Here is an 11,691-nt window from a genome sequence, read left to right as displayed (position 1 = left end):
GTGGCGCTGCCTCCCCCGGTCGGAGGCGGGCGCGGTGCGGCGGGGTCGGGCAGCGTCGCACCCGGAAGCGGCCGCTCTGCGACCGCGGTGCCGTAGAGGAGCTGTGGCGGGGCGGGGTGGCGCCCGGCGGCGGGGCCGGGGCTTGCGGGAGGGCGAGTGCGGCGGGGCCCGAGCCCCGCGCGGGTTGGCGGCGGCGGCGGCAGCGGCGGCATGGCGGCCGAGGGGAAGGTGACGAGCCAGAGCCAGGAGCAGTTCCTGCTGTTGGCCAAGGCGGCCCGCGGCGCCGCCCTCGCCAGCCTCATCCACCAGGTGCTGGAGGCCCCGGGTATCTACGTCTTCGGGGAGCTGCTGGACATGCCCGCCGTCCGGGAGGTGAGACCGGCCCTGGCCCTGGCCCGGCCCGGGCCCCGCGGACCGCTCCGGGCGGCAGGCCTGCCGGCCCTGCCTGCGGCCCGGGCCGGAGGCGGCGGGGCCTGACCCTGTGTCCCCGCAGCTGGCAGACAGCGAGTTCTCCCCCGTCTTTCGCCTCCTGACCATCTTCGCCTACGGAACCTACGCGGACTATCTGGGTGAGCTAGGCCACGGGGGCGCGACGCGGTTCGGGGGACCCTTCCCATCCCCGTGATGCCGGTGCCTCGGTGTGGAGAACGGGCCAGAGCCCTCCTCTCCCTCCCCGAGATGTTGTAGACCCTCACTCCAAGCATCCCCCGTGGCAGCAAGAGCCTTCTCTGCGCCCTGACAGGCACCTTATGGGTGCTTTGGGCCCAAACCGCTGGAGCACCTGATGATAATTAATGCTGCTGTTTGCCAGCTGCGTGTGTAGTTTCTAAGAAAATCTTGACAGAGGCGTTTTTGAGGGGCAAGGGTGTCCACTTAGGTGTCTGCTGGGATGTGGAGGCCTCTGTAAATAAGGTGTGGGACAGCTGGAGAGGATAGCTTGAGGGTAAGGGGAGGAAAGGCTGCTCAGTAGTCTTTTGAGCAAAGAATTAAATGGAGATGGCTTGTCAAGGTGAAGCATCGCTTGGAGGACTGGTGTGCAGGTGCTTTAGGAAACAAGTATGCTGCAGATGCTTCGGTGCTCAGGAAGAGAAAGCAAGGCATAAAGTCTTATACCCTGTTTTTCCCTCTGACAATAGCTGAAGCAGCGAACCTCCCGCCCTTGACAGAAGCTCAGAAGAACAAGCTGAGGCACCTGTCAGTCGTCACTCTGGCTGCCAAGATCAAGGTAGTGGCCCTATTTTTCCCTGAGTTCTCCTTCCATTGGGATTATCTCATACTAGTTACCTTTATGTTTCCACAGTGCATCCCCTACTCAGTGCTGCTGGAGCAGTTGCAGCTGAAGAATGTCCGGCAACTGGAGGACCTCGTGATTGAGGCTGTGTATGCAGATGTGCTGCGAGGGAGCTTGGATCAGCGGAACCAGCGCCTGGAGGTGGACTACAGCATTGGGAGGGACATCCGGAGAGAGGAGCTTGGCACCATCACCCGCACACTGCAGGAGTGGTGAGGAGGGGAGGGACTCAGTGCTAACAACCCTGAAGTTGCAGGAGTGGCTGGTGGCTTCCCTGGCTCCTTTTGGGTGGGTTGTGTCCTGAGGTGGCCTACTCCATCTCCTTTCCCGTATTCCAATGGAAAGTAAGTTTCCAAAAACAGCTTTCCAAATGCTCCTCTTTTTTTTTTTTTTTTTTTTTCTGAAGGGACCACAGCTACTTTTGCACAGAAGAGGCTTTCACAGTGTCTACCTGTAGTTCCTAACCTCGGGTCACTTTGTTATTTTTCCCCCTCCCAGATAATAATGTCATTACAGTGGACTCCTGCTCCTGTGCCTTTCCTGCCTAGTGTTGCCATCACCTGATGGTCTTTTTTGGCCTTGAGAGTTGAAATCTGTCATCATTCATGTTCCTTTCTATGCTGTGTCAATTACCTGGCCTGTTCAGTTCTGTGTCTTCTCTCCAGGTGCCAGGGCTGTGAGGTTGTCTTGTCGGGCATCGAAGAACAGGTTAGCAGGGCCAACCAACATAAGGAACAACAGCTGGCACTTAAGCAGCAGATAGAGAGTGAGGTGAGTGGGCTGAGGAGGGAGCAGACAGTGACCTTCAATTAGAAACAGCCAGCACCAGTACCCTGTGGTTCTTGCAGTCTTTGCTTAAGTAAGGCATTACCTTTTTCCCTAGGCCAGACCCCCCACAGGGGGTTATGCCTGAAGAAGAGTCCTAAAGCAGCTTAACACTCCTCTGTAATGCAGAGGTCTGGAAAACTGGTAGTTCTTTGTTTCATCTGAGCTTGCAGCTCTTAAACCCAAGGCTTGCTTTAAAAAAGAAAAAAAAAAAACCAAACCCACAAGACCAAAACCCAACAAACTACAAAAAAACAAAACAAAGTAAGAAATCATTGGAAAATCCTTGGTTCTTGCTTTTCTGCTGCTGCAGGTGGCAAACCTGAAGAAAACCATTAAAGTGACAACAGCAGCAGCTGCAGCAGCCACGTCCCAAGACCCGGAACAGCACCTAACAGAGCTCAGGGAGCCAGCCCCTGGCACCAACCAGCGCCAGGCGAGCAAGAAACCTTCCAAAGCCAAAGGGTGAGGAACAGGGACAAATAACCAGAGCCACTGTGCATGGGTGTTTTTGGGAGGTGAACTGAGGGGTGGCTTGTTCCAGAGTGGTGAGGTTACAGGCTGTTGGGGTCTACTGCCCAGGATAGGGGACAGTTGGAGATGTAGTCCCAGATGAGGTCATCTCCTGCTAATTTGGGGAAGATCTCTGCAACTCTTGAACTGAAGCTGCATTCATAAGCCTTCTTTGTGTCCTTTTGCTGAGAATGTCAGCTGCTCTTCCTTGTGTGCATTCAGATAAGAAAGTCAGGGATGAGCCTAAATGTCCACTCTGAATTGTTTTTTTCCCCCCTCTCTCCACAGGCTCCGGGGCAGTGCGAAGATTTGGTCTAAATAGAACTAGTTGGATCTCCCTTCAAAACTGGGAGGGTGAGAGGAAGAGGTTTGGGGGATGGAAGGGTAGCCAGGGTCCCAAGTGTGATGCTTCCAAGTTTTTCTCTGTGATCCATCTTGCCAGCTAATTCTTCTCTGTGTGTGTTCTCTTTCTTACCTCCTTTACCAACTTTCCAGGCAGTGCCTCCCCCCTCCTCATTACAGCATTTCACACTCGAAGCTTCTCCCAGTTGTATGCTCTTTCCCTTACCCCTCAAATCCACACCACCATGGCCATCTGTTTCTCCCTGCCTTTCGACAGGTCAATTTAAAGAGCTGTCAAACTATGTTGGTTACATTTGCACCTGCAGGGCATCACAGGAGCCTGGAAAGAGTGCGCTGGTGCTTAGCAATCATTTTGGCTCTATGAGACCCTGGGATACTTTGCTCCAGGATGCAGCTGCCATCTTTGATTGTTTAATCTGTTTTACTAGGTGGGAGGGGTAGTTTTTGAAGGGATTCTTTTAAAAATGTATAAATATATTATAAATATATATTAAACAATAAAAATACAGATCTATGGACATATCTATAGAAACTTGTGCGCCTGTGATGGTGTCTTTTTGTCACATGTACTGATTCTGGATGTTCCAAACCAAGTTGTGATATTGAGAGCCTCTGTCCCATTTCTGGATGTAATATATCCTCAAAATAATTGCTTCCTTTTCCAAAGGGCCATGCCACGGTAGCTCAGTAGAGCTGGGATGAGAATCCATAATACGGAAACAAATTATGTCTTATTTCAAGAGTTTCTCATATGCATGATTTGCATTTGGAATGTTCAAAAGAGGTGCTTTTCAGGTAATCTCAGAGTCAGGTGTGGAGTCTGGGGAAAAAGTGTCTATACTACATGTCCAGTGACCTTGAACAAAACGAGAACCTGGTGTGGGGACATGAAGGTAACAGAGTCGGTACCTCAAGAGAGAGAGAGTTTTCATGGTATAGATGCTGCTTAAGCTGTGCTTGGATGATGTTGGAGTCTGTTGAAGAAAAATCTTTCAGATGAAATTACCTCCCATGAGATACCCAGAAAAAAAACCCACTCGAGTCTTCAGAAGATGCATCCTTGAGGCTGGGTTGAAGCCAAGTCAGAGGGATGTAAGTGTTGCACAGCTTTTCATCCCTGGTGTATGCTGATGTAAATGTAATTTGACACTGTGACTCCCACCCCCGGTGTCGTTCCGCCTCTTCCCTTGTGCTAAACGCTAAAATTTTATTCCCTAAACCTGAGTGCCTGTGCATGAGCAAACCACTGGAAAACTAAACCAACATGGGAAAGCCCTGGTCTTTGCATGGAGACTTTTCCAACTCACTGGCCTGGTTGAGTTTTCTTCAGAGGCAGCTTTAAGCGCAGAGAAGCAAGAGCAGGAGCTAGGAGAGTGTAGGAGGGATCAAACCTTGTGATGAAGGGGGAGGGGAGATGAGACCATGCTGATTTTAGTGGTAGTAAGGTCACCACAAACCCCAAAACTCTGGTTTGTGCAATACTGCTGTTCTGCTATTCTGGACTCCGGGGCCAAGGGCAGGGATGGGTTGAGCCTCTCTTGGGGTGAGGTGTCCAAGAGCCAGGGCACCTTCACACCTTTCCCCCATGCTGTGCCCCTAGGCATTGAGCCCCTTAGCTGTACTCATCTGGCAGAGAGATTTGGCCTCCAGTTACCCAGACAACTGGTGTAAATCTGGCTGCAGGAGTGCCTAAGGGGACAGCTAAACCAGTGTTGTCTCAGCCCACTGGGAGAATTCTGTCTCATTTGTAGCAATTGGGAGTCACTTGTGATTTCCATGAGTTGCAGGGAGGAGTTGTCGCAATGCTTCTGGCTTTTGTTTAAATTACCTTGAGCCTTCCTCCCTCTGCATCACATCACCTTCATTTGTCTCTCTCGGTGAGGAAAGTCACTGTGCTCCCTGCATTTGCGTTTGTCTGTGAGAAGCAATGCAATAGCATTTGTGTGCATCTGATTCTCCTGCTCCCTGGGAAGGGCTGCTCTAGGACCAAGGTGCCGGCAGGGGAGGCGGTGGTACCTGGTGAGCCCTGAGCACCTGCCAAATGTCTGGCACCTCCTTGCCCTTTGAAAGAGGAGCCACTTGCAAAGCTGTTGGGGTGTGATGGGAAGGGGAGAGGAGAATGGGGTTGTGATGGAGCTGAGCAGCAGGACAAAGCACAGGTTCTAGTGGCTGAGGTCTGACTGGAGCTGGGACAGTGTCACCTCCAAGGAGAGTGGGAGTTACCAATAGTGGCGGAAGATGCTTATCCCTCACAGAGTCCTGTTGCTGCTTAGGAAGAGCAGCTGTGACAGCTCTATCCCAAGCATCTCAGCTCCTCTAGGACCTGCTGGGCTTTGTTGTCTTTAGCTGTATTGTGGCTATTGGGCACAAAGGGTGTTTTAAAACATAGAAAATCCGCAGTTTGAATCCAGGCTACAGAACTTGGGAGCTGAGCTGGGTGCCTGCCTGCCTGAGCCAAGAGCTCTGTGCTGGTTACATGCAATCAAAGTGAGCACCCTGCAGATCACAGGGCAAGGTGGAGCAGCACCTGAGCACACACTGGCATTGGTCTTGTGAGCACAAAACCCCATATGTGGGTGACAGCAACCAGAGCATGGATCAGCAAGGGGTTCTGGGTGGCCTTGCCCCACCAGACCTTGGCTATGCTGAAGCCCCAGTCTCAGATCCTCACAGCTAAATTACAGCCTGCATCCATCTGCCATAACTTCATTTTGTGGCATCCAGCTTGTCCCCCCCTCCGTGAGGTTCAGCTCAACTCTCCAATAATAACATTTAGCAAGCTCATCCACAGGCCTTGCTCTGCCTTCCTGTTTTCTTATTTGCCCCTTTCTCTCAAGGCTGTTTGTGCTGTGGATTTCAGGAGAGTTTAGGATTAAACATGTATGAGCTAGAAGTATCTACACAGCTCTGAAAGCCTTCCATTTTGTTCTCTTTTCAATAGGAATGCCTTTTAAGACCTCCATTAAGAAAAAGGAAGCACAAGGTAGCAGGTAAAATTACTTCAGACCTTTGGTATAACTGAAAAATAAATGAGAAGTGTGTGGTGCAGAATGGAAATACTGCTGCAAATTGCTTTGGTAGGTGGCAAACAGTGGGCAGGAGCAGAGGTTTCCCTTTGCCCATCACCTCGAAATTCACACTTTTTATCTTCCTGCTCACTGCAGCCACGACTCTAAATTTCAGTCAGAGAGGATTTGAAGATTAATTAATTAGTTAACATTTATAAATCACTTTGAAGATGGCAAGAGTGAGATAAGTACTGAGCATTATTATAAGTTTTCATTTTAATTTTAAATGTCTTTGCATTTCAACCCTGTTTTTTTCCTGAATAAAAGACTGAGAAAAGAGACCTTGAGTAGAGCAGAACACATATACCTGGACACAGAGCATCCCAAGCCCTGGCAAAGGGGCTGGTAGAAGAAAGGCTATGGAGAAGTGTTCATCCCACCTTGAGGAGGAGGATATCTGACAGCCCTGGCATGGACAGTGTAACAACTCTTGCACAGACTCCTTGCAACCCCTCGTTGCTTGTTATATGTGGGGCTTTCATATCTGGATTCAGAAAAGGGAGGAGGCAGGACAGGACCTGTTCAGTTCTCCCCCTCCTACAGTGATTTGTGCTGGAGGATCTGTGGAAGTAGAGGTGGTCTTGTGCTTAATGGCCCTCAATAGGGGCCTGCAAAAAGGCAGCCAACACTTCATTTATAGGGGTAGCTGAAGCTGCCCTTGCCTCTGTTCCCAAAATGAGACATCTAAGGGGTTGGTTGCCTCCAACAGGGCACTGGATCACCATCTATCCAAAAGCATTTTGTGGAAGATGAGTGCCTGACAGCCTGGTCTGTTGGGTGAACTGAGACAGTGGGATGGGTGTCCCACTGTGCTTCCTGTGGGGATGTACCGTCATGCAAAGGCTCCCTGCTTTGCCACTGAAAGTTGTGCCTGCCCCTTGCCACTGCCAGACCAGGACACTGGCATGAAGTCCTGGTTTTGCAGGAGTGCAGCACAGTACAAGCTGGAGTAGTCAGGGGAGTCCCACGGTCCATATCAGTAGCTGCACATGCAGCTTTCAGATCCCTGACATCCTCGTCCTTTTTTTTGTTTTTTTAATGCCCTGGAATATCTACTCAGTTTCATTCTCTTGCTTCTTTCCCTCTCTGACGTTCTCTACATGGGTGCTTATCTATGCTCCCACCTACAGGGCTTTTCTTTCCTCTTCCTTTTCCCTAGTACTAGTCACTGCTTAGCTGCAATGCTCAGAAAAAAAACCCACCTGCTTTCTGTACTGGTTCCTCAGCCACCCACCTCTTGGGTGTTTCACTTCAAGGCTGCTCCAGTTTTGCAGAAGCATTACTGCTGGTGCAGTGTGGAACTGGGTTGGATTTTTCTATTCCTTTTCTGCTGGTGGCAGGCTCTGCCAGTGCCAGGGAAGGAGCTCATTTGCAGCATAATTTTTTGTGTAATTATATTCATGTTGTGATGAATTCAATAGATACCGAAATGTCAGCTGGATTCAGGAGCTGTGACCCTTCTGTGGGTAAAAAGATATGCCAGAATAACTGTAGCATTTTACATGCATTAAAAGCAACTCTAAGCTCTCCTGCTCCAAGGCACACACAAGGGTCCAGCTCCTTCATATCAGAAGAAAATGTTCCTGGAGAGGGTTTGCCCTGTCTCCTGCGGGGTTCCCCACATTTGCCTCTGAAGCATTAGCATTGGCTTCAGGCTGTGGGAAGATGGATGATCTCTCTTTGGTGGGAGCAGAAGTGAGAAGCAGCCTCCAGGTGACTGAATGCAGTCTCTCACCAACATGGTCTCATAATCCCTTGTGAAAGCTTTCTCAAGTGAAAGCTAACCAAAAGCTGATTTTTATTGTTCTCATAAATCCCCTTGATTGGCTGTCCCAGAACCTGGCTGCTGTAGTAGTTAGAAACTTCTCATTTCCAGCTTAAATGGCTTCATAGTTAGCTCATATTCTCTCACGCCTGTGTCAGTGCAGCTTTAGCTGTAGCTGTTCTTTCTCCCTGGCGTTTATTTCCCCTGAGTAAAGACTTCGCTTTGCACACCTAACCAACCAGCCTCCTCCATACATTGTGAGCTCTCCATAGCTTGGAGGCTACCCTGCAAGCTTGCACCTACTTCCACTTCAAATTAAGCTTTCTTGGCTAGCAATGAGCACAGTGCTCTGCCACACGTGAAGTCTTATCAGCATCTTGCACAGCAACAGTAACACATATCTATAGCTACTAGGAACGCCTCTCAGATTGCCTGTGTCTTCTCCTTGATGCCTCAGTAAGTGCTGACAGTTAAGGTATCACTGCTGATCCTAAGTCTGTCCTTTCTGCTGCTTGGAACCAAGGAGGCTCCAGTTCAGAGCTAACAAAGTCTTGATTTTCAGGCCCTATTGTGCCTTTTCCCTTTTACTTTGTGCTACTAGCTTTCTTTTGCTGTTACTGGCACTTTTAAGGCTGCCTACATCCTCCTGTGTGATGCCCTCATCCAATTTGGTAATGTGTCTGGGTTTTGTTTATTCACTCATGGGGTTTTTTTGGTTTGGGTTTTTTTGGCTTTGGGGTTTTTTTTTGGTTTTTTTGGTTTTTTTGCAACATTTGTTCTCCTTTTCTCTTTATTAGTAAGGAATAAATGTCATAAGGCTGGTATCTCTACTTCCAACTTATCTCTGCTCGTTATGGCACCAGCAGCTGGAGATATGTAGTGTCTGTTTTATTCCGCCTTCTTTTGTATCTCCTTTCCCCCATCCTCTACTCCTGAGGTTTGATTTAAGTGCCTTCAGAATTTACAAACCCAGCCAGCCAAACCAGAGAGATGTTAGGAGATGGTGGAGGCAATAATAACCAAAGTGGAGTTTCTCCATGAGAACTTTTTTTGGAAGCGTTGTCTTTAAAAAAGAAAATTCCCAGGAGGAAAAAAAGTAGTTACACTCAAGAAAGAGCTGAAAAAGAAAACCAAGTCATTTATTTGAGAGTTTTGCAAAGTAGAAAAATGTTGCAAAAACCAAGCAGGTGGCTTTTACCTGGACTCTGTATTGAGGTCTATTTTAAATCCTGCTGTTCTACAGCACTGAAGGTAATGCCATGGAATGGCATTTGTCTGTGGGATTTTATACTCTCGCCCCATGGAAGTGCATATTTGTTTTCCAAACCATTGTGCCCACATACAGCTCAGCTTCCAGCAGCTTGTTCTGTGATCCCATATGCTTTGAAGTCTTTGTCAAGTCCCCAGGTCTCTTCCTCCCCCTTCTCATCATCACCTGCAGTCTAGCACTGGGCCAGCTTTCTTTCTGATTCACAGATTTTTAGAGCCTGAGGGGACAGTTATAATCACGTTTCCTGGATAACAACTACCTCACCCCATTCCTGTGCCCATTCTCCAACTATTTTTTGAGACACCCCATCTAGATTTGGAGTAGCAAGAGCTGCAACACCCAGGTAAGCTCTGATGATCATGCTCACAGGTGAAGGGCTGCAGCTCACCACCAGTTCCATCATTAGGTAGCTGCAGGTTTTCTGCGAGGCTGAAGAGCCCTCTGCTGTCAGAAGGCTCAGACACCGATAGGAAACGCCAGCCCGTGCTCAAGGGAAATGAGCTCAGAGTCTTGAGTTCATCATAGGTTGTGATGCAAGTCAGTGTTTTAGGCTTCAAGTCATCCTCGCTGCTCCTTACTCAAGTGCTCAGGTTTCACACAATCAGTCCACTGTTGTGATACAGGGGAGAATCCTGACCCTCCTGGCCTGGGGAGCTGAGGCTTTATACCTCTGACTGTAGCCCATCTCCACAGCTGGGAAATTATGCAAATACTATTCCTTTACATGGCTAACTCCCAACCCCCTAATTCTTTTTGGAGTCCCTCTAGAATTTCCAGAAAATAGTCCTCCATCTTGAAAGAGCACAGACTATATTTCTGTTCCTGGATAAATGTCTTTCTCCAGCCAAAAATACTTATTGTTTATAAATAAACACCACACTAGTAGCTACTGACTGCTCTGTGTATCTCATCTTTTTACATCATTTATCACCTTCATCGTTCCTTGGGTCCTCTGAAAGCTTCATCAGCACTGGCTTAATATCTTCTTTCAGTTAATAATGAGCATTCGTTTCCAAATCTAGCAGCATCCTACCAGAAATAATTTCATATTCTGGGGTCTCTTTTATTCCCCCATTACTTAAGATCTGTCAGTGAACTAGCATTTATAGTATCAGCCCTTTTGTTGTTTTAATAATTACTTTCAAATCAGAGCATAGTCTTGTGTGGCTAAGTAACATACTTTGTGCTGGTGTAGCCTTTAACTTCAGGTTGCTGTAGTGCCTTTTATGAACCCAACCCATTATTTAATCCAAAAATATGACAGCTGATGGACAGGAACAATTTTGAGACAGTGAGGCTAAGAACTTTATAAAAAAGGATACATCAATTTTTAACAAGAAACTATTCCACCTGAAACTGTAACTAGTGGGAAAAAAAAATCAACCAGATGTCAGTGTGGCCTAAATGCAGGGAGGTGTTAACAGCAGTGGGCTCTCTGACTGCACGTGTGTTCCTGTCTTCAGGCAGCTCTGTCACAGCAGTGCTGCACATGCAGGCTTGGGCACCTGCTTACAACAATTTAGAGCTTCTCACAGCTTGTCTCAACACCAAGGAAGAGGAGTAAATCATTGTGCACATGTACCTTTTTGTTGCCCCGGTGCAATTCTCTGCAGGCTCTTCCTTTGGATTAATAACCTGCGTCAGTGATCAGTAAGTGAATTTTCATCAGAACAGGGTATTGGTGATACCAACGAGCTTCAGGCACAACTCACACTCACTCAGCATAAGGCACCAGTGGTAGTGCACCTTAATCCCCCTGGGGTCCAGGTCTGCCCTCTTTCTCCTTGCTTTCCCATACTGTCCCCACTTTTTGAGAGACCCTCAAGCCACTGATCAAAAAGTGCTGCTGTGCCTGGATCAGTTCCAGCCTGGAGTAGCTGAGGTGGTTTCTTCAGTAAAACCCTGAGCTGCACGTGCCTCTGAGAACTGGAGGAGTCAATGGAGGTTCCCTTCTTAGGGAAAAATACTCCTATTCTCTGAAGTCAGAGGTTAAAGAACTGTCAGCCTCAGAACTAGCAAAGGGGAGACTCTCCCAAGACACTCTCTGTACTTACTTTTAGGTTTCAGATCTCTAGAACTCTCTCTTGGGTTCCTGTCTTCGCTATCCAGAGCTAGCACATGGTTGTCTTCTAGCTGAAGCTGTTTTCCATTTCCCTAGACTACCAGAGCTTTGTCATGCCTGCAGAAGGCTGAGATCTTGAAAAACTGTACAGCAATTAGCAAAACCTAAGTAGCTGGGTAAATCACACCCTTTGCCCCAAGGTGCAAGAACACATGAATGTCCCGGATCAATAAGCAGGGCAACACCCAATGAAGGCTAAATCCAGATAAAAGGATTAGGGATTAGATCAAGAATAGGAATTCCATTCCCAAAGAGGAATGGAACCTCACATCTTAAAGGTCGAAGTTAATCCCCACCACCACTATGGCCATCTCCCTATCCTTTCTCAGACATTACCTCAAAGAATGGCCAGCACTTTGCAGCTGGTTACCACCACTGTCTCAACGCTGTAAGCACCTTTCTAAGCTTGGTTGGTTCTTTGCTGGATCAGAATACCAGGTCTCACATATCTTGAGACAGCTGGAGACTACCAGT

General features: G+C 48.3%; 1 protein-coding gene across 2 annotated transcripts; it reads left to right on the top strand.

Annotated features, from left to right (window-relative positions):
* The first annotated feature begins 98 nt into the window (after nucleotides 1–98).
* COPS7A (COP9 signalosome subunit 7A) lies at nucleotides 99–3,512 on the top strand. 2 transcript variants are annotated; one of them, XM_030451564.1, is made up of 8 exons: nucleotides 99–372; nucleotides 494–569; nucleotides 1,137–1,225; nucleotides 1,301–1,503; nucleotides 1,957–2,062; nucleotides 2,430–2,581; nucleotides 2,918–2,983; nucleotides 3,298–3,503. In XM_030451564.1, exons 1-7 carry the CDS (start codon nucleotides 211–213, stop codon nucleotides 2,949–2,951), a joined length of 822 nt encoding a protein of 273 aa, XP_030307424.1. In that variant the 5' UTR covers nucleotides 99–210; the 3' UTR covers nucleotides 2,952–2,983; nucleotides 3,298–3,503. The 2 variants fall into 2 exon arrangements, with proteins under 2 accessions (XP_030307424.1, XP_030307418.1); XM_030451558.1 differs by having other exon boundaries at nucleotides 2,918–3,512.
* Nucleotides 3,513–11,691: the final 8,179 nt, after the last annotated feature.

Source organism: Calypte anna, chromosome 1 (genome assembly GCF_003957555.1).
Source record: "Calypte anna isolate BGI_N300 chromosome 1, bCalAnn1_v1.p, whole genome shotgun sequence".
Lineage (NCBI taxonomy): Eukaryota > Metazoa > Chordata > Aves > Apodiformes > Trochilidae > Calypte > Calypte anna.
Note: the sequence above shows the minus strand (reverse complement) of the source record. Positions and strands in the feature narration are given on the sequence as shown.

What these genes read in the sequence shown, in the direction of transcription:
- COPS7A (XM_030451558.1), top strand. Translation starts at nt 211, where the DNA reads ATGGCGGCCGAGGGGAAGGTGACGAGCCAGAGCCAGGAGCAGTTCCTG. An exon ending in ACATGCCCGCCGTCCGGGAG is followed by an intron (nt 373 to 493) that starts GTGAGACCGGCC and finishes GTGTCCCCGCAG; the next exon opens with CTGGCAGACAGCGAGTTCTC. An exon ending in AAACCTTCCAAAGCCAAAGG is followed by an intron (nt 2,582 to 2,917) that starts GTGAGGAACAGG and finishes CTCTCTCCACAG; the next exon opens with GCTCCGGGGCAGTGCGAAGA.